We start from the raw sequence: 21,624 nt of genomic DNA, 5'->3' as shown, positions 1-21,624 counted from the left end.
CTCAGAGAGCTAAACTGTAGCCTTTCACAGAAGCACTAGGTCTCATCCATCAAGAAATGGAGGACCTTTAACTCATTTTTATTTTTGCATGGGCTTTCCTGGGTATAAACCCATTGGACCTAAAACCCATTGAAGGAAAAAATTTAGCAGGGTACAAAATTATCATTTGTGGAGTCCCCCAAGTTGGGTCTGATCCCACAAAGTTCTTTTCACGTTCTGAACTATCATGAGAACCAAATGGCATTTTTAAGACCAGAATGCCTATTTTTATTCCAGGGTGGGCTTTCCATGGGTTTTATGGTCCAGTTCCTCAAAGGCATAGAGTAAGACATGGCAACTATCCCCACAGTGAACCAGAACACATGGAGATGCAGAAAAGCCACCAAAATGGTATTGTTGATGTCCGCCGTAAACACTTCACCCGGACTGTTCAACCACAACAAGCGTCTGTCGTCTGTCTGATAAAGACGTCTGCTCAGCAGTCGATTGTTCTCTGAAGTGGCAAAAGACAATGGGCCCCTTTTTCCCCAAGCGTTTTGTCCTCGGGAAGTGCGTTCTTTGCGGAGAAATCAGTGTGTGTCCGTACGCAAAAGTGTTACTAAACTCAGTCTAGGGACACCCACCGTGCCCTAAGAAAAGATGATCTCAAGCCAAATCAACGATATGAATTTTTTCCTTAGGATCTGTGTTTTGTTTCTCCCCAGTGTGTTTTTAATCCTGTCTTGGGGTACTTTTTGAGCCATCTGTGCTCCATCTCCAAATGTCATTTGATGTTGTTTTTCCTTCCAAAGGCTTCTGTAGTTTTCCTTCTCAATTTTTTCTTTTTTTACTTAAAAAAACCCCAATAGAGTAAGAGTGGCAAGGTATAGCAGTTTGAGTGATGGACTAGGAATCTAGGAGACCCAGTTTTGAATCCCTGCTCAGCCAAAGCACAGAGGAAAGCCACGATGACAACCTTCCTCCAAATAAATCAAACCTAGAGAAGCCTAGAAAACAGCTAACATAAATCAGTATTAGCCTGAAGAAACACAACAACACGTTTTGGTTCAGGTGTGAGCATCCGTGTGTGAAATGGGTGCTCTTGCAGGAGAATTTGTGACTCAGAAGGAGGGATGTGGCCTATCCAAATAACACTAATTTATTTTCCAGTTAAAAATGTGTAAGAATGTATTTGGTGGAGGGGGGGGACAGAAGGAGATCCTGAAGACTACAAAGTGGAAAGGCATCCAGAAACGGGCAGAATGGGTCAGAAATCCTGCCCCAAAATCATGCTGCATTTAAAACCAAACCAAACCTTGGGGTACAGGGGAATTAATGGGGTCCACATCTTGCCCGCCACTATAGCAGAGCATAGGAAGGTTCCTCTTGCTCTTCCAGCTCCCTGACGGATTGGTTTTGTTGTTGTTGTTGTTGTTGCTTAATTAATCCGGGTTTCTCTCCTGTGCAAAGAATTCTTGGCAACATTTGCGGATTGCTCACCAGGAAAATATGTCCTCTTTCTGCGTGTGCATTTTTTCCCTCTCTCTCTCTCCTCCTTTCTTTTTCTGTCTCTTTCTTTTGGAATGACAAACAGTGAGCAACTGCAGTTGGCACTTCATGGCGAACACTTGATGGCACGGTCAGGAACTGTCTCTGGGGCCGCATACGCACTGCAGAAATAATGCAGCCTGACACGGCTTTAACTGCTGTGGCTCCATCCTGTAGAATCCTACGATTTATAGTCAGTTGTGGCACCAGAGCTCTGAGACAGGGAAGATGAAATGGATCACTAAACTACAAATCCCAGAATCCCATAGCATTGCACCGTGGCAGTTAACGTGGTGTCAAACTGCATTGTTTCTGCAGTGCAGTTGCAGCCTAGGTCTCAGGGCACCCATCGCCTTTTCTTAGGCATGGGCAGAGGTATCGGGTGCCCTCCTTCTGACTTTAATGAAAAGGGCCCCGGGTGCAAATCCAGAACATTTTTTTGCATCCAAACACTTTGGGGATACATCTTGCGGGGCAAGGGAATTTGCTCCCACAACTATTGAAAACATTTACAAGTTTCTTTTGGGCCTTTTGCTTCTTGGTTTGCAGCTCACCTTTCGAAGACGAACCGGATGGCGACCAGGAGGAGGGCGAGGGGAACGCTGAGGAGGAGGTGCCGGGGCTGCGGGTACCGGATTTCTTCCGTCTCCTTCATGTCCTCCCAGGTGATCCCCGGTGGCAGCCAATATTCATGACACCAAAGCCATTCATTCAGTGGAAGAGCCATCCTGGAGGAAGAGGACAGAAAATAAATCTTAGGGGGAAAGGTGATAAAATGAGGTGGGTAGAGCTGAAATGGATGGAGCTGCAGCTGACTATTAAGCCCCCAAAACTACAGCAGACCCACTCAGTTAATGTGTCAGCCGAGTGTTTAAGAATCGATTCAATGCTTGACTTCAAGACGTTATTTCAAATGTTCAATGGAAGTCTACCTTCTTGTAACTTTAACCCTTAGACCTGGTCCCACTTCTGGGGCAGCAGAGGATAACCTGTCCCCTGTTCTCCGGGGCAATCCTTGAGGGGTTTAAGGAGGGCAACCGTGTCACCCTTCTGTCTTCTCTTCACCAAACTGAACAGGCCCAGCTCCTTCAACCTTTCCCCCTAGGTTTTGTTCTCCATACCTCTTATCACCCTTCTCTGCCCTTCCTTCACAGCCAATTTGCCCATGGGCCCTTTTTCTCCTGCCCCACAGCCTAAACTGAGTCTATCAGGAAAAACCAGAATTGTGCAAAATGCAATCCAAAGAGACTTCTTACAGTTATGTACCCTAATTTCAGCCCGTAGAAGGAAAAATCCAGGATTGCACAAAATTAAATATAAGGAAGTTTCTCAGTGAAACTGTGCACCCCTTTTCCCAGCCCCAGAAAGCCCCGTGATAGGATTGCCGTAGGGTCCCCAGAAGTCGGAAACAACTCGAAGGCACACAACAACACCATTCCAGCACAAATCCAGAGCTGCCCAGCATTGTGTATGAAGAGGCTTTTTGGGAGAGTGCATCCCTGTTCCACCTGAGAGAAGGATGTAATGGTCTGGCCCAGACTTGCTGCCGCGTCTGTGCAGCCTTACCCTCTAGCAATTCCTTCACCCCAATAGCTGCGTTTCACAAGAACAAAAGCTCTGGCGCATGCCTTGGCAAGGCGTACCCTTTCATTTGCTGTAACAAATGCCATCTATAGCCAACAGGCACAAGGGATCTAACTTAGCAATAATGCAGGTGCCAGCAGTACAATGCTGGAGACATTATCATCATCATCATCATCATCATCATCATCATCATCATCATCATCATCAGATAGGTTGCAAATGCACCCTAGAAGTCAGATCTCCCAAGTCCTAACCCAATGCTCTAACCACTGCACCACATTTCTCCAAGTGTAGAGGTATCAGGTGCCCTTCTTCTTATACCTACAACCCTACTCAGAGAGGCATCATGGTGTCGTGGTTTGAGCATTGGACTATGACTTTGAAGGCCAAGGTTCAAATCCAAATGGCACTCTCAGCCTCAGAGAATGGCAATGGCAACCCCCTTCTGAAGAAACTTGCCAAAAACAAAACAAACCCAGGACAGATTAGGGTCGCCATAAATTGGAAGTGATTTGAAGGCCCACAACAACAACAACAACAACCCTACCCATCCAATGTGATCCCAGAATATCTGGAAAAGACTACCTCTGAGCATGGCCAGAATGGGTAATTTGTTCTTCTACCTCTCTTTCAGGCTGGAACCGGTGCGCTTCAGAGGGACCAAGGAGCAGCTGCGCAACTCACCAGCTGAGGATGCTCTGGCAATGTACTTCTGCAGGACGAGGGACGCTCTGTGAAGCTCAGAGGAGGAGCGGGGACCTTTTCAAGTGTAGGTGAACCCTCATGTTTTTGGGGCTGGGATGGGGCAGCCTCTTTGCAGGCCGAAAAGGAAAGTCTGTCCTTGGCTGTGGTTTGGGGGAAGCCCAGAGAGGCTGGGACTGTGGTGCGACCAGCTGGGGAGAAGGCCGTCCCTCTCCAAAGGGAAGGAGATCAGGTTTCATTTGCCTCTTCCCTTTGAGGTGGATTTCCAAGGCTTGAGTCACCCTTCCTGGCCGAGATCCACATTTCCAGCTTTGCTTTGGGACCGTGCGCACAGCGGGAGCTATGGCTGGCACCCAGAGCCACAGCTCCCTTTGGCCGCCAAAAGCCTGCAGCCTCCAGCGGCCCTTTGCGGCTTTGGCAGCCCACATTCCCATCCACGATTTGGGGACCTATCTATGGGTTGCCGCCCCTATTTTATACACCGGGTTCTCTGGCTCAGATTGAGGTGGCTGGGGAAAGCTTCACCCCAACAAACACAAACGCTGGGGAAGGCCTTTTGGGCCGTAGCTCCCAGTCTCCATCCCTATTGGGGCCAGGATACCTCCGTCTCTGGTGTCCTGCTACCAGCAAGAGAAAACTTTTGTCAAAAAATTAGCAATCTTTTAGGAACTGGCTTCGATAGCTCCTTCTCTGCTCTCTTTTTGCTGTCGGGCAAAGCCTTTCTTACTTAAACAGGCCTTGAACTGCTTGGTTGGGAAAGAAGGATCTCCTACAGCGCTTTATAAATACATCTTAAGAATAACAATAATAGATGTACAATGGGGAACTAAATAAACAGCTCTTGCTGTCTAGCACCGTTCATCCTCCTATTAAGAAAGCCAGTATCACTGTACCAAAAGAAGGCCCCCTCATCCCAGCCTGACCCCTGCCTGGGAAGGTCATGGGGGGGGGTCAGTGCAAGCCCTCCCTGTTTCTCTGGCGCTCAGAGGTAGACTGCCCTTGCAAATGGAGGTGCCATCTCTGTGGGGTGAGGAAGAAGAAGGCAGCCTCAAGGCGGGGAGCCTGCATGATGGAGCCACTCGATCCCAGGCCAAGCTGCAGAAAAGGGAGGCGGGAGGCAGGAGGGGAAAGAGGCACAGAAAAGAGCTTGGATTGTCTGGAAGCTTCTGCTGGACTCTTGCCTGCATGGAATTACAATTGGTTCAGTTTCTTTTTCGTCCTTTTGAAGTGGCCTCGGAGTTAATGAGGAAACGAGAGGCTTGCCTCCAAAGGCTTAGGCAGACGGATAATCCAGCAGATGCACTCCTTCTCTCCAGCTACTTTCCAAGGAATAAGGAGGTGCCCCCAGCCTGGGGTTTAGGGACCACAGCCAGACCCCCACAATCTTCCAAGGGGCTGCAGAAAATGCCACACATGCACACACATACCCTCCAAAGGGAGATCACTGGAAGCTTATTTCTCACATTGAAAAATGGGCATTTTTAGGGTGTTATACAGTGCAGGGGCATCACAACAGTTTTACGCAGCAGGTTGTCACTCCTAAAGGCTTCTAAATGGGGCGAGTCATGTTTTTCTGCTGGCTTTTTGTGAGGTTTCTTACTCCAGCCAATTTGAGGACCAGCACAGTATCTTAAAAGAAAAATCCCTTTCCACAGTCCAAGATTGTTGCCCCATGTCCAGCGCTACACAATCTTTGCAGTCAAAGCATCATGGCAGTGGCTTCATCTTCATCCATCCTTCCCTTTTCCTCACTTCTCCTAGTGATGCACCCCAACCTCAGCTGTTAGAAAGATGGGGATCATCTCATGACATCAACCAGGGTTCCTTGAGTCTCCTCTGTCTTTTGGGGTCATCTCTAGGCAGGAAACAATCATACAAAATCTCCAGTTTTGGGGAAAGAGGAAAGGGCTCAGCGAAGAGAGCTACAGTTCTCAAGAGATCCTTTGTTGCTGCAATGAGCAAACCCTCCTCAATGGTGTGTATGTATGCATTTCCTTCATTAGCTCCCTCTTTCCCACCCATTTGTTGGGGTGCCAGGGCTCACCCTCCTTTCTGCTCCACATCCACCTTCTGTCTAGAAAGAACTACATTAGATTAAATACTATTCATCTCATTAGATGGCATGTTCCTTATCCCATTTCTCTCTTTCTCTCTCTGTGTATTTGAATGGCAAGTTGTGAGCAGCTGTGGCACTTAGCACACAACCTTTAATGCCATCCCCAGGGGCCGTCCCTTGGTCTTAGGTTTTGGCCTGGAAACCAGAGGAATGAGATGACCCTCAGCTGGCAACCCTGAATGTCACAGAGGTGCAATGACCAGTGGAAGTGAGTGCAGACTATTTTTACATTTCTCTTGTATGTGAGAGTTGGGTATTCAATTGTGCTTTTAGGAGGGCTCTTTATAGTGTGATTTCTGGGTTGCATTTGCTTCTACTGTATTTTCTGTTTTATTTTATTCAGGACTTTAAAATTTGAAACCCAAATGCTGCAACACAACTGCACAGCGCAGGCAGAAGACCCCTTGGAAGTTTGGGGGCATCACCTCTGTGTCCGGTTTCACCTATAATTTGTAATAAGGTCCAAGATCTGTCTTTCCTCCAGCAGGTAAAGATCCTCTTATTTGGTTTTTAGTATTTTGTGGCCGCACTTTCAATGAGTGTAGGATCTCTAGTTTGTTAAGTTTTAAACATCTTTTAAATGCTGGTTTTAACTTCCATTTACAAACAGGAGTTCAGTTTCATTTGCATTTTAACTTTAGTATAAAAAGGTTTCTTGAACTGTATTAAAAGGGTTCGAATCCTGACCATGTAAACCCACTGGGTGAGCTTGAACACGGCTTGACCATGTAAATCCACAAGTCACACTCTCTCAGCCTCAGAGGAAGGCAATGGCAAACCTCCTCTGAACAAATCTTGCCAAGAAAACCCAGGATAGGTTCACGTTGGGGTTGCCATAAGTCAGAAACAACTTGAAGGCACGCAACAGTAACAGCTTGAATACTAGGATGAGAGAAAGGTGGGTTATAAAGCGCTTGCTTGCTTGCTTAATTATTGTTTTCAAAAGATATATTGGGACTCAAACTGTGATGGTGTTTGCAATATTCAATTGTTGTTGGCATCACAGAACCCAGAGAAAAGTACAAAATTAGTGCCATTTTGCCAATGTTGTGCTCGGTGGGTTTTCACAGGTTTGATTCAGAAGAAGACCAACTTCCTTTCTCAAAGGTCCTCGGTTCAAAATCCCTGCCTGAAACCCCAGAGAGCTGACCATACTGCCCCAGATGGACTCCAGACAATGGCATCTATATCCCATGAAGAAAAAGAGGAGTCCTGACCACCCACCCCTTGCAATTCGACTGCAGCTCCCATCATCCCTCAGCCAAAGGGCTATGCTGGCTCCTGTGAGATATGCAAGCCCTGCCGTGGAGGAGCAGAGCCACCATTTTCCATGCCAAAGAGATGCAGGCACCCCACCCTGGATCATGTGAGTTCCCTGGTATCGGAAAGGAAGCTGTCGGGTGATCACAACAGTTGGCCTCAGAAACGCCGCACCAGCAAGATTCTCAGCCTCAGAGATGAAGGAGGAAGCTGGAGGCAACAGCCTGCCAGATAATATGGCTGGATCCTTCCCTCCCCTTTGGCTCTTCCCCAGGAGACAAGCAAGGCAGTGTTCCCATCATTCTTAACCTGAAAAACGCAACTAAGCTTCATGCCTTCCTTCCTTCTCTCCTTCAGCGATAACCAGAGAATCGTTCCTAGTCATCTCACTGCACCTTATCTATCTTACTACGTTATATTTACATCCATCGGGGTCGGGAACAAGGCAGCCCATCTCCAGAAGTTGTTCAACTGCAACATCCATCGTCCCTGTCTGTGCTGATGGGACTTGCAGTCCTGCAGCCTCTGGAGGGCGGCACATGATTCACGCCCCAAAGATTAAACCTGGCTGGCAAACTGGAGTTCTCTGCGGCATCAGAATGGCCAAAAACTATTAGAGAATATAACAAAGAGCAGTTGTTTTGCTATGTAAAATTTCAAAAAAGTGTAAATGAAGAAAGCTAGTTGTAATAAGCAGAACTCTACATTTATTTTTAAAAGGCTCAGCTTAATGAATCTGACAAAATGTTTCCCCTTACTGTGTCATTTTCACCAGAAACCCAAAAGAAAGGCAGTAGGGGGAGTGGAGGAAATTAAATATATTGTATATTCCAAGAAAAGAGGAACCGTGGTGGCAGAGCAATGAGAGAGAACGAAACCCAAGCTGTCTGTTTGTGGGACACCTGTTTTCAGCATCTGTGATGACTGGGGATGATGGGGGCTGTGGTCCAACACACTAGAAAGCACTGGATGCTTTGTTTCAGAGGAAGGAACTGGCAAAACCACCTTTGAGGATTCCTGGCCTAAGCAAACCTTAATAAATTCATGGGATTCCCATAAATTAACAGGCAACTTGAAGGCGCATACAGATACACACAATCTGATCTTGGAAGCTAGGCAGGGTCAGCCCTGGTTGGTACTTGGATGGAGACCGCCAACGAATACTCAGAGGAAGAGAGTGGTGAAATCACTGCTCAAGAGAACCAGGCAACTTGAAGGCACAGCCACACATGAAGCAGAAGGAATAGTCCAAGGCAAAGATAACAAAAAGGAGATAAGCTTGAATGGAGACCGGTAGGTGCAAAAGAGAAGCCAGAAAATGCAGCGAGACACATCCGAAGAGCCACTGTGAACCAGCCCAAAGGCAGCCTGTCCCATAATGGCCAAACTAGTTGCCTCAGACTGGCCAGAAATGAAGGCAACTGGCCCCACCATTTGACTTCTGGGGCAGGAGGCAATGCATAGCCACCCGGACCAACAGCTTTTGTTCGGTCCCAGTCCCTTGCACACATCTCTGCAGCCCTCTTTTGAAGCTGCTGTATGACAGCTGCCACTGCTGCATCCACAAGCTCAGCATGAGTCAACAGTGCAGTTCAGTGGCCAAGAAGCCAAGATGGTCCTAGGTGGCAGGGAACAGGAGCATCATGTCCAAATGGTCAGACCTCTCCTGGAAAACTGTGCTCAGCTCTGGGAACTATAATTCCAGAAGGGTTGTGGTTGTTGTCGTGTGCCTTCGAGTCCTTGCAAAACAGCACTCTGACAGGAAGCCGTGTTTTGTGAGTGGGGCTACGCTGCCGGCTCAGAAGCTCTGTCCCACACCCCTTAATGTAAAATGTCTGGGTTCAGCAGCGCCTTGTGGCTCCTCTCTTGCCCCATGGGTTCAAGGCAAGGAGACCGGGGACACCGAGGTTGGCTGTGGGTCAAAGCAGTGACCCATCCGGAAAGGCAGAACGTGGAGGGCGCAATCCAAAAAAACATGACACCCGGATCGAAACTCCACTTTGAAGCCGGGAAACATACAATGCAGAGTGCTGCCTGGGGCCAGACCCCATTCTTTGCAGGATCCATGAATCAGAACAGAAGAAATTACAATCCAAATTGGTAACCAAAAAAAGAAAAGGCCCCTTAATTACATTAATGTATTCATTTAAACCAAAGCAATCCCGGACCTTGAGATGTCAGCATGGATTTATTCACAACTAATTACGGGTTTCATTAAGTGCATGGCAGGGTGTGCGCAGGAGGCAACTGGTTTTGCTGTTCCCGGCAGGTCCTTTCCTCAGAGCCTCCTTCTCCTGGAGGTTTGATCAGGCCAGTTTTTGCCCTGGAATGGTCCCTCCAGGGCTGGGACTGGACAGGGTTTGGGTCACGACAACGTACAAGTCCCGGGTGCGATGAAGTGGGTTAAAGGCTTTGCAGGTTAGCCTTCTCAGCAACTGAGAAGAACATTTGTTACTCTGAAGAATCACAAAGGAGCCATATTACCACATTTCCACGTGTCTATAAAATTGGATTTAGTGGGACTTGAGCATCTCCAGGGAGGTCCCGGAACCAAAACCTGGTGGATACCAAGGGACCTCTGTATTACAGTATTAAAACACACCACTCATTTACAACACATGATTAAAAGAGAGTAGTCGTCTGGGAGACCAGGGTTCGAATCCTCTTTCTTTGGCTACGGAAACCCAGTGGATGGCCTTGGGCAAGTCACACACTCTCAGCCTCATGACAGGGTCACTTTGGGGGTTCCCATAAATGGGAAACAACTTGAGGGCACACAGCAAGAGAAGCATGTAAAATAGATTTAGACAGAGCTAAGCTTGACAACCACGTTTGTGTGGTTTGGTGGTTTTTATCTGTTCTACTGCCTGCATGGATTTCTTCTTGCCGAAAATACACTGAACAAGGAAGAGAAACCAGGAAACATCTGTGACTCAGGAGAAGGGCTAGAACCGAACAGCCTCCCTTCAGCATTTCAAGGATTCCTTGTCTCCTTTGCAGCTTTGGAAAGAAAGCAAAGCCATCTAAGGTTTCTTTGGGAGACTTTTTTGCAAAGGGGATGGATTAATTTCCCAATTCTGCTCAAACTACAAAGCGAGAGAACTTTGCAGCTGCGCTCGGTGTTTAAAAATAAACCCGGCCCGTGGCCCGTGGCTCTGCCGGGGTGACAAGCTGGCCGCCTTCTCTCTCTCTCTCTCTCTGCCCGGGAAATACATACGCAACAAAGCTTCGCCCGCCCCCAGATCTATTTTTGCCAGACAATCTGCTTTGCCAGCCACCATTTAAGACCCAGAGAGGCTCTCCAAGAGCATATGGAGCACAATGCGGATTAAGAGGCTTTAAGCGAATCTAGGCTCCTGGCTGGCTGGCCGTGTGTCCCTTGCAAGAAGCGCACGGGGTTTAATCTCAGCTGGCCAGGACAGGCTCCCACCAGAAGGGAGACAATGCAACAACCCTGTGGGTGGGAGAAAAGAAAACACACACACACACACGCACACACAAACCTTGTCTTATACTTGGGGGGACATCCATGCCCCACTTTCCAAAGGCCTGGCCTCTCTCTGCCCCCCCCCCCCATGCATCTGTTTCTTTCTTAGGTGGGCCATACCCATACGCAGCACCCAAGGCCATTTTTATGCTTCTTAAGACCTCAGAGGTGGAAGGGCCCCAAGGGACATCAACCCCTTGCCAAGCAGAAGCACCAACCTGTTTAAAGACCACCAAAGAAAGTGAACCCATTGCCTTCCAAGAAAGCCCATCCTCCACCATCAAACAGTTTTTAAAGTTCTTCTTAATGTTTAGGTGGGATTTCTTGTACATTGGATCCATCGGTTCATGTTCTAGTCTCTGGAGCTGCAGGAAACAAGCTCCATCTTCTCCATGACATCCCTTCAGGTATTTAAAGTTGGCCATCTCTCCATCTTCTCCAAGTTCAACATATCCATTCATTCTTCATAAGGCCTGGTTTCCAGACCTTCCACCATTTTGGCCATCCTTCTCTGGACCCATTCCAGCTTATCAACATCCTTCTTGAATTATGTGCCCAGATCTGGGCTCAGGGTTATTCCAAGGGAGGCCTGACAGAAGCAGAACAGAGGAGTATTACCACTTCCCTTTCTCTGGACACGATCCCCCTGTTGAAACAGCCCAGAATCGCATTGGCCTTTTTGGCCGCTGCATCACGCTTGAACCTCCCCAGAAAGCCCCTTTTCATGAAAAGGGTGAAGTGCCTCTCCCAGCAACCTCTGCGAGTGGCAATTTGAAACAGGCTGCAGGGATAGTAATAATTTGAACGAGGCACCTGTTATCCAAAGGGGACTTCCTGCTGCCTTTGTTTGGGGCCCTTGTGTAGGGAAGAGAGGCCTACTGAGCCTCAGCCCTGGGAATCTGGCTGGCTCTCCGGGGTTTGAGGCAGGGTCTGTGTGTGTCTTGTTTATTTCATTTAGCAAACCAGGTTGCTGTCGGTCCAGAGATGACCGACACTCAACAGAAAAGCAGCCGTAAATCAGGGGCACAAGGATTACAGGGAGGAACCCGGCTATAGAAGGATTGATAGATTGGTTGGTTGTTAAAAAGAAAGGAACCTTATGCCCACTGCCCACAACCAGTGGCAAATCTTGCCTTGTCATCCCTCGATCCACGGTTGCCATAAATTGGAAACAGAGTGGCACGACAACAAGAACAATAACCCGAACGCCAAAGTGTCTGGAATACCAATATGCGATTGCTTCATGGCTGTTCACTTGCTTGCAACGTGGCTGGCATGACATTTCCCTTCTGGACACGCCAGGTGAGCGAGAGTGGCACTGGCCCTTTGCCTGGGGCTCATCCTGGCAATGCCAAGGCTTGCCTGCACCGGCTGTACCTTGTGTCTGGCGAAGGAGGACGGCTCCCTACTGGCTGGGGAAGCATTTCCCGGGATCAAGACGGCCTCTAATTGGCGTGGCATTGTCTCTGCCACTTCTCCCCTCTGGCAAGAAGAACCCGTCTAGAAAAACAGCAAGTTATTAGCAGACACAAATCCTTGTCATTAATCCACCTCATCCACGAGCCATTTTGCTGAGTCCTCACTCTAAGCAGAGACCTTGCGAAAGCAGCGAGCTTGCTTGGAAAACCCAAGCGACCGACAAGAGATAGTCTAGGTCTCACTTCTAACGCATGTGCGTGCGAGGGGTATAACAGTAACAGGACACAACAGAACTAGTGCAAGACTGCATCCACGGTGCTGGCGATGACATCTGAAGCCCTGATGGATTTAGGACCTCCGTACTTGAAGGAATGTTTCTCCCTAGATACACACAAATTGAAATCTGGACGAGGGGTCTTCCTCTGTGTCCCAGCCATGGGGTAGGGGGAGGCAAGGCATCCAAAAGACCCTGCCTCCCTCTATGAGCCAGGAAGGTTTTCCTTGTTCCCTCACTGTCCCAATTACGCTTCGGAGCCTTTTCGGTGGCAGCTCCCAAGTTGTGGGACTTGGAAGTTGGCTGTCTTTCCACTAGCAACAACTTTTTTGTTTAGGCAGGCATTTTGATTTGAATACGTTGCAGAAGTTGTTGTGTGCCTTCAAATCATTTCCATTTCCGACAGCATAAGGTGAAGCTGTCATAGGGTTTTCTTGGCAAGTTTCTTCAGAGAGGGATTGCCACTGCTATCCTCTGAGGCTGAGATAGTGTGACTTGCACAAGGGTCACCTGGTGGGGATTAGTGGCTTACCTCTCAGCGTGTGTTTTCACTCTTTTGGCTTTTACTAAACCCTTCAAATTTGTTTGAAATGCTTAGTATCTTTCCTACCTTCTTAAAATTATTTATGGATCTTAATTTGCAATTGTCTGAATCATTTGCCTGATTTTACCTGACGCCCGGAGGTCTCCTGATGAAAAATATTTAAATCATTGAATACATTTTGAGTCTGGTGTTGAGAGCTTAGCTCCCTTCAGCAAACTACTCTAGATTTGGGATGAGTCCTGGGTCTGCTAATAAGAGAGCGAAGAGAAGAACTAGCCCCCTTTTTAAAGCAACTGGTAATGTTTAATGTTTAATATTTAATTTTGCTGGCTGAGCTGAGCAGGCAGGATTGGTTTTTAAACTACCTGCAGCCGCGCCAGGGCCAATTGTGGCTGGCCGTAAAGCCGTTCTCATGAACGGAGGAGCCTTGTGTCCCTTGTGAACAGCCTCACACGAGGCTCCGCTTTGGGCGCAACTTCTGGTCTGCAACTGGGACTGAGCACTGCAACAAGGAAAGAGATTAAGGTTTTGAAAACGATGCTGGGATTTTGCAATGGGCAACAATTGTGAAAACAAAGCGCCTTCAGCTTTGCGTCATTTATTTGCTTTCCAGAGACTCAGACTCATGTGGGACCCAGAAATCCCGAATTGTGAATGACTGGGTTAAAAGATTCCCCAAAAATTCTTTTGAGCCTATGGAAACAACAGCAGAATACAGAGAGGGAAGGATACCTGGCTGTGATATTTCTTGGCTGGAGCCACTCAATGAGGTACGAAGCGCAAGCGCTCTGCTTATGCCCAGAGGCATCCTCCTCTGGCCATGCAACCCATGAAGCTGGGTGTGAATGTCTTGCGCAGCCTGTGAATGGAGGCATGTACCAGCCACCTCCTAGCAAGCAAGTCCTGGCAAGCGGTTCTGGTTTTCCTTTTCCCTCCTTTCAAGAAAAGAAAAAGGCCAACTCAGCCCTGTGTAGATAAACTCTGAATCCTGTGCCACTTGCTTGTTGTGTTAAACCTATTGAGGCTGGATTACCTTTCTCAGCACCTCTGTGCCTCCATTGCTTTTTCTGGCCAGTTTATTGCCGCAAAGGAAATATTTTTTAAAAAATGTACCAATGACAATATCTACCTTCTTAATCTGCTAAACACACTTACAGTCTGAAAACACAAGAAATGTCAGGCCGTAGGGGAAATGCAGAAGGGATCGACTATTGTGCTGCTCCCAAATCAAGGGGAAATCAACTTTCTGCAAAATAGAGGCTACTGCTTCTGGCTGGTCCCAAGGTTGCACTACAACTCCCAAGGCTGAGGAATGCCACCCGGACAGGTTACCCCAGGTCTTTTCAGAACTTTGCAAGTCACCAGTCAGACCCAAAACAAGGCTCAGGGTGGCCAAGAAGCCACCAACAGCTGCGTCAGTCTCAGCGTTTGCATGCTTCAAGCCCACATCATCCCCAGGATGATGGGAGCTGTAGTCCAACACATTAGGCTGATTGGTCTTCATTTTAAGAGTGCTGAGATCAGAGGAGGGTGGACAGACAGTCCCTTCTTTTGCAGGCAGCAGGTTGTGGGTGGGAGCTCTGGGAATGCAAGGCAGCCTCTTACATTCCTATTTAAATCAGGTGGTTATTCTGAAACATGAGGGCAGGAGTCTTTCTTTGTTTTCCAGAAGTGCTATTGCACTCTCTGCAAGCATGTTTCAATGCTATAGAACATTTAATATTGTTTAATTACTTAATATTGTCTGTTTTTAATTATACATGGTGTTGTTTGTACCTTTTTTGATGCAGTCAACTGCCTTGAAGGGATAGAAACAAAGGGAGTGCTGGGCTGGCTGACAAACCCAAAGAGGCACTCCGCATTCTGGAGAGCTTTCTTTCTGCCAGGTGAAACCACTGAACCTCCTTGCCGCTTTCTGCTTGGATCAGACCTCTCTGGGAGCCAGTCGTGTCCATCCCTGGGCTCCACAGTCCAAGAAGGATATTGATAAGCTGGAACGTGTCCCGGGAAGGGCAGCCCAACGGTCAAAGGTCTGGAGAAGCCACTCAAGCCCTCTGCCAAACAGGTAAGGGAGCTGCGGGGTTTAGTTTGGAGGAGAGGAAACAGAGAACGGGGATGGGATGGAGCCATCTTTAAAAACTTGAAGGGATCTCCAGTAGAAGGCTGGTTCTGACACTAGGATGAGAACCAGTGGATTCAAATGGCAAGAGAAGAGATTCCTCCTAAATGTTAGGAAGAGTTTCTGAATATAGAAGCTGCTTGACAGTAGAACCAGCTGCCTCTGAGGCTGGGCAACTCTCCATCTTTGGAGGCCTTTAAGCAGAGGCTGGATTGGCATCTTTCTAATGTATGGTTATTTCCCACCTCCTGGCTGTGTCCGTCTGCCATCACCCAAACCTTGCAAAAAAGGTACCAGAGTCCAGGCTTCACTAGAAACTGCTTGTAGTGACCCAAAATCCCTTCCTAGCATCCCAGATGAAGCCAGGCTGCAAAGGCTGAACTATCTAATTCTTAAAAGGACTTCACCCTTGCCTCAGTTGTTACTTCAGAGGGTGCATCCACACTGTAGAAATGATGCAGTTTGACAACACTTTAGCTGCCGTGGCTCTATCCCACAGAACCCTGGGATTTGTGGTTTTGTGAAGCAGTAGAAGGCTTTCTTTGGCAGGGAAGGCTAAAGGCCATGTGAAACTACAAATCCCAGGATTGCATAGCATGGAGCTAGAGCACTTAAAAGGGTTGCCGAACTGCATTACTTCTACAGTGTAGACGCATCTGCAGTCTTCCAGTGACATAAGGAACACAAGTTTCAAGACGCCAAGCATTTAAGAGGTACGCAGGTTGCTCAAATGAGTAAGACCAGCCACAAAGCCAGCAAGGGAAAGCCACAAATTGGGGGAACACTTGGGAAGACTAGTCTAAAGGCCTTTCAGCACCTTCCAAAAGTTGAAACAGCAATAAAAATTCATACAATACAAAAGTCAGAATATAATCAAAGTATCAGTAGCATTCAAAATAATGTGAAGGTAAGCAAACAGTCCTGCGTGAAATAAATGACAACAATAAGAGTATTTATCTCAAACGACATACCCAGGGGTAGCAATGTTAGCCATGTAGCAAAGTACAATAACATCCAAAATCCACAAAACAGGGATACCTTTATAGGTCTAACCAAAATGCACCAAATACACTTTTGAAGCAGTGGAGCTTGGAAAGCTGGCAGCATTTATTGAGTGCAATTAGGTTGGTCTGATAACGGTAGCCCTGTTTTGTGGATTTTGGATGTTCTAGTATTTATCTCAAGTATCCCTAGCAGCGCATGACGCAATGAAACTGGTATGACGCAATGCAATTAATATGAGACGTATGGCCCTATTACAATGCTAATTATACCATAATCATCAAACTGCACCATTTAAACCAGGGAAGGGAATCTTGAAGGCCCAGTCTCCACAGGAGGCGGCACTTGAACTCCCATGGTCCAGCAAACAGGAAAAGGGAAGGGGGACGATGGGAGCTGGGTCCAACCACATCTGGAAATGGGCTACACTGTTCCTGGTGAGCCAAGGGTTGCCATATTTTTGGAAGGTTAGTGCTTGCCCTTCACTGCAGGGCAAAATAGAGGAGAACATGGCACTGTCTCTCTGCCCCACTTTTACCCCCAGAACAGGGTTTAAAGCCAGTTGAAAGTTCGTCTCCGGCTTTTCCTAATAATAATGATGATGATAAATTTTATTTTGTACCCACATCATCCCAAGGCTCGAGACAGGGTACAAAGTAGATTAAAACACACCCATCCTTTTAAACATGTGGGTTCATCCCTGTGCCCACCGTGGGCACTCCAACCAAGAGAGGCCTTTGGGGTCCAGCTTGGCACAGTCTTGCCCCTTGGAGCCACCCACCCACCCAAAAACCAATCCCAAGGGCAGCCTGTTTCCAGGGATCCCAAAGTAAAAGCACTGAAGCTTTGGCAAAACAGAAGAGTTGGCAGAGCAGCCGTGTTGCAGCCGGGTCACCAAGCGCTGGGGGCAGATGCCAAGTGAGTGAGAGGCGCTTCCGTCTCTCTCTGTCTTCCCCCAAAGCTGGCTCTCTTTGTGCCTTCTCTCTGCAGGGCCCTCTTTGCCCAAGGCAGACGGCTGGGACAGCTGGGCACCCTAGAACCCATGCCACTCTCTCTGGCCTGCCGGTCCCTGACCCCTCTGGAGGGGCCCATGCCAGCTGCCACAAAGCTTCAAATGTGGGGCTCTGATCCATCCTAAATGTGGGACCATCTAGTCTCCTTCTGAGCCTCACCCTTCTCTCTTCTGCCAAGCTCTCTCTTCAGTGCCCTTCCTACCATAGACAGAGCCCCGCTTTGCCTTCTTTTTGGCCTTCCCTCCCAGACATCCTTGGCCTTGCCAGTTGTGACTGTCCGGATGGCTTCTGGGGACCCCCACCTGCCCTCCTCTTTCCCAAACCCCCCAGGGCCCAGGGGAGGTGCCACCCCACCGGCCCCTTCTCCCCATTGGGTGCCCTCTTGGTCTGGGACCTGTTGCCCATCCCCAGGCACATAAATGCACAAATGCACAAACACAGAGACACAGCTCTGAAAACACAGCCAAGGAGGGTGCAGAGGGTGCCCCTCTCATGCCATGCCCAGCGATGACCCCTTTCCCCCCCCCCCCCCCCGCCAGCCTGACACAGCTTTTGGGGCAGAGGGTTGGCATCCCATCAGAGGAGAGGAGAGACCCTCCTGAAACCTGGGGCTGAGAGACAGAAGGCAAGAGGGCGAGGATGACCCACCAAGCCCCCCCCACAATCCCTTGCCCCACTCCGCCCAGGCGCCCCTTCCCTAAGGCTCTTCCCAGGCTGGCACCATTTTGTGTCCATCAGCAACAAGCTGTCCTCCTTCCCTGCCCCTCCTCTGCCCAGAGAGCCTTCCCCTTGGCATAGAGGGGGGCGATAGGGGTCCCTGGCATTCCTGGGGGGCAGAGGGTGGGCTTCGGGGGCACATGCCGGCAGCCCCTTCCTCCCTTGCCCAGGTTGGCAGATGCCCAGAGCCTTGATGGGGAGGAAGCAGAGGGCTGCAAGGCCAAGGAAGGGGTCCCTCCTCCAGCCCCCCTCCAGCCCCCTTCTCCTGATCCAGAGTCAGACCTGTTTCCAACAGAAGCAGCTGAAGCAGCCTTTGCCGAAGCTCCTGGTTGGCAGAATGAAGAAGGAGGGAAGGAAGGAAAGCAGGAGGAGGAGGAGGAGGCGGGAGGAGGAGGAGTCCCAAAGAGGCGGAGAGAACAGCCAGCCAGGGAGACCTCCCTCCAGTCCCAGGGATGATGATGAATTGATGAAGGCCAGGGTGCCTCTGAGCAAGTACAGAGGGCCAGGGAGCCTCAAGAGGGGGGTGGCTCCAAAGCTATGCACTTTTTACATACAGTATCTCTTTATATCGGTATCTTTTGTGTGGATTTGCAGGCTCCATTCCCTGCTCTTCAGCCCCAGAGGCGCCCCAGAATCATCCACCTAAAGGCCAGGAAGCGTGCTCCAGGTTGGTCTGACACCAAAGTGCTATAAAACCCCAAATCCACCCAGCAGCGGCACCTTGGTTAGACCATCCCAAAAGGCACAGAATCCGTGATGCAAGCTTTTGTTTGAAGCGTAGCGTAGCGGTTTGAGTGTTGGACTCCCAACTCTGGAGACCAGGGTTCGAATCCCGTCTCGGCCATGGAAATCCACTGGGTGACCTGGGTGAGTCACACTCTCTCAGCCTCAGAGGAAGGCAATGGCAAATTCCTCTGAGCAAACCTTGCCAAGAAAACCCCATGATAGGGTTGCCACAAGTTGGAAACAACTCAAAGGCACACAACATGCAGAACCAAGACATCGCTTCCCGGTGGATTTGGGATCATGTTTTACTGTACATAACATGGCTGGCTGGAGAAGACAAGCTGACTGTGATTGTTATTACCTGCAGGTGCACTTTCCTTAAGGATGCCCACGTCTTCCTGGGCATGATGCCTTTAAAACAGAAATTGGCAGCAGAGGGGACATGGAAGGCACAGGGAGAGCTTTCTACGCACTGCAAAATTAATGCACTTTGGCACTGCTTTGACTGCCATGCGCCATGCTAGGTGATTCTGCGCTTTGTAGCTTTGTGGAACATTTAGCCTTTCCTGGGTTCATCTGCATGGCAGAATGAATGCAGTTTGGCCCCACTTTAGCTGCCATGGCTCCCTGCTGGGGAATGCTGGGCTTTCTAGTTTTGTGAGCTGTTTCCCCTTCTCCCTCAGAGAGAGCACTGATGCTCCACCAAAGTACAGATCCTGGCAGTTTCCCATCCAGAGGAAAGCTAAGAGTTGCGTCTGCCCTCGCTGCAGCCTTTGCTGCGGCCCACCCTCGCAAGGGAAGCTTTTACAGGAACTGGCCGTCTTTACGCAGCTGTGCCAGTCACTTAGCCAAACCCTTTTGTAATCCAATTCCTGAGCATGACTGTACAAACCTTCCCAGTGCCAAGGCTGGTGTGATGCGCACCCACACCGACACACACCTGGCGGGAGAAATGGCAAAACCCCTTTCTTCTTGCATGAGGGAACGGATTGTTTCCCTCCTGCTGCAGAGAGCTAACATGCACCATCTTGGTGCATCTACATGGTAGAAATAAATGGGGTTTGATACCACTTTGAGTGCTGCAGCTCCATCCCATGACATCCTGGGGTTTGTAGTTTTACAAGGTCTCTAGCCTTCTCTGCCAAGGAGTGCTGGCGCCTCACCAAACTACACATCCCAGGATTTTGTCAGATGGAGACATGGCAATCAAAGTGGTGTCAAACTGGATTATTTCTACAGTGCAGATGCAGCCATGTACTATGTGTTCCTTCCAAGTTCCTCCCGGGGCCTGTCCAGTTCTTGGAGCCTTGAGAAATGGGCTGCCTACTTCTTCTTCCACCGCAGAGGCTTTTTGGCAATGAAAGAGTGTTACGGCTTTATTTGGGTGGTAACTAATGGCTTCCTCACCATCCTGCCGCCATTATCTCCTGCCCTGGCACCCATCATCCCCGGAGCCTCCTTTTCTCTGCCTCTAATCCTTCACAGGAGTGGGGCTTGGCTTGGAAGATTAGCCTCCAACTCTGACCGGGGTGAAAAACAACCCTCTGGCCTCCTAATCCACCAGGGAAGACGGGTCTCGCCTTTTCTAGAGATGGCGCTGGGGACACCAGCCGGTCTTGGCTTGGGCCATTCTTGGAAAGGAAGCTGGGGGACAGGCCGCAGGGCAGGCCAGGAGGGGGGGGGGGCGCTTGGAAATGGCTCCCTCGGGAACAATCGGGCCCTTGTTTTGGGTTTTAGAAGCCAAAGGGAGGCGGTTGACATACAAGGGTGGGAACCAGGGGGCACAGCCTAGTTGTCAGTTCAAAGGGCCAACCAGCGCCACGCAAACCGGGCTGCGACTGACAGTGGCTCTCTCTTTGCCCTTTCCAAACAATGGGAGCTCAACAGGTCCAGTCGCCAAATCTCAAAAGCTGTGGGAGTTTTGGACAGCTTGCCTGTACTCCTATTTCATGTCCTTCCCATGATTTCAGCTCCATTGCTTCAAATCTTTTGGGGGTCCCTTCTGCTGAATAAGGGCCACCGTCGGCCACAGGGGCACCCAAATGAAGGCCATTTCCCATCATCCTGGCTTTGCCTCCTGGGCATCCTGAGTCTGGATAACCTCCTAGGCCTGTGTGGTGCTGGTGTGACTGGTTCTGACTGAGAAGGGCTTGGTTTAATTCTTTGGGAGAATTAAACCAAATAGCCTTTACAGTCCAAATACAAAGAAAAGCCTTTCCTGACCTGGCACCCTCCCCCAGATGCATTGGACTATCTCTCCATCACCCTGCAAGATAGGGATTATGGGAGTTGTAGCCCAAGGTGCCTGGAAAGTGCCACGTTGGGGAAGAGATTTAGCCTGGTATAATCTCCTGCGGTGTCACAAAGTTAATGGCTGCGAAGTCCCCTTGGACCTTTGGTGTGGCATAAACCTTGGCGCTTATCTCTCTTTTGCAGATAGCCGGACGCTTGTGGACTTTGTGGTGAAATCTCCTCTCTCTCGTCTTCAGTCTCTGGATTTCTAGCGTGGCAAGTATTTAAACCTTCAGCTGAGCATTTAGTAAGAAGGGTTTAGGCATCCAAAGAAAAGGAGAAGGCCAAGGGACCCAGGAAAGGCAAACACAGCAAACTGAAAATCCACAAGCAGAGATACCTGTATTGGCCCAACTCCAAAGCAAAAAATATTTTGCAAATCAAAGAAATCTAGGTGGGAACAATTTTAAAGGTCTCTCTCTCATTCTCTCTCTCTTGCACTGCAGTTTTTGCAATGCTAGAAATTGCAGGACTGAAGGAAATTGGGGACTGACGGGAAATTTTATTGCGGGATGGAATTTGGAAGGGAATGTCCTCACTTTGCCTCTCAGTGGTACATTTGTGCGCGTGGTCCAGTTGCCTGTCAACGCAATGGTAACCCCATAAGTTTCAGAGGGTTTTCTTAATTTAATATTATTTTAATGTATTATTTTTGTATCTTTTTAATCATATTGTTTTTAATGTTGTAAGCTGCCCTGAGTCCTGGGAGAAGGGTGGGATATAAACAAACAAACAAATAAGGCAAGGGATACTCAGAGGAGGTTTTGCCAGCAAAGTCATTCCTCATCACCACCATCTTAAGGGGGCTGTTCAGATGGTCAGCAAGGCCAGGGTTTAAAATG

The 21,624-nt window shown here is 48.9% G+C and overlaps 2 protein-coding genes and 1 long non-coding RNA gene across 7 annotated transcripts in view; 1 reads left to right on the top strand and 2 right to left on the bottom strand.

Moving 5' to 3' along the window:
• CERS4 (ceramide synthase 4) overlaps positions 1-18,122 on the bottom strand; it is a 28,822-nt gene extending 10,700 nt beyond the window's left edge. The window contains exons 1-3 of one of the 4 annotated variants that reach the window (XM_042478594.1): positions 18,047-18,098; positions 10,895-11,265; positions 2,082-2,255 (exon numbers count right to left, since the gene is read on the bottom strand). In XM_042478594.1, the coding sequence (XP_042334528.1) occupies positions 2,082-2,255; positions 10,895-10,947 (227 nt within the window). In that variant the 5' untranslated portion in view covers positions 10,948-11,265; positions 18,047-18,098. Of the gene's footprint in view, positions 1-2,081; positions 2,256-3,696; positions 3,934-10,894; positions 11,266-18,046 lie in introns of those variants that run through there. The other 3 variants (XM_042478595.1, XM_042478597.1, XM_042478598.1) reach the window with 3 other exon arrangements.
• LOC121936389 lies at positions 2,177-21,373 on the top strand. 2 transcript variants are annotated; one of them, XR_006104962.1, is made up of 8 exons: positions 2,177-2,307; positions 3,746-3,880; positions 5,988-6,137; positions 6,273-6,416; positions 13,527-13,683; positions 14,704-14,978; positions 18,359-18,431; positions 20,927-21,373. It is a non-coding gene; the product is annotated as an uncharacterized LOC121936389 (long non-coding RNA). The 2 variants fall into 2 exon arrangements; XR_006104963.1 differs by lacking the exons at positions 13,527-13,683; positions 14,704-14,978; positions 18,359-18,431; positions 20,927-21,373 and adding an exon at positions 7,000-9,889.
• Positions 11,276-15,564, bottom strand: LOC121936387. Its single transcript, XM_042478603.1, has 2 exons — positions 14,690-15,564; positions 11,276-12,176 (listed from the first exon to the last, which is right to left on the bottom strand). Exons 1-2 carry the CDS (start codon positions 15,041-15,043, stop codon positions 11,928-11,930), a joined length of 603 nt encoding a protein of 200 aa, XP_042334537.1. The 5' UTR covers positions 15,044-15,564; the 3' UTR covers positions 11,276-11,927.
• Positions 21,374-21,624: the final 251 nt, after the last annotated feature.

This window comes from Sceloporus undulatus, chromosome 7 (assembly GCF_019175285.1).
Source record: "Sceloporus undulatus isolate JIND9_A2432 ecotype Alabama chromosome 7, SceUnd_v1.1, whole genome shotgun sequence".
NCBI classification, from domain to species: domain Eukaryota; kingdom Metazoa; phylum Chordata; class Lepidosauria; order Squamata; family Phrynosomatidae; genus Sceloporus; species Sceloporus undulatus.
The sequence above is the reverse complement of the archived record's forward strand: the minus strand, read 5'-3'. Positions and strand labels throughout refer to the sequence as shown.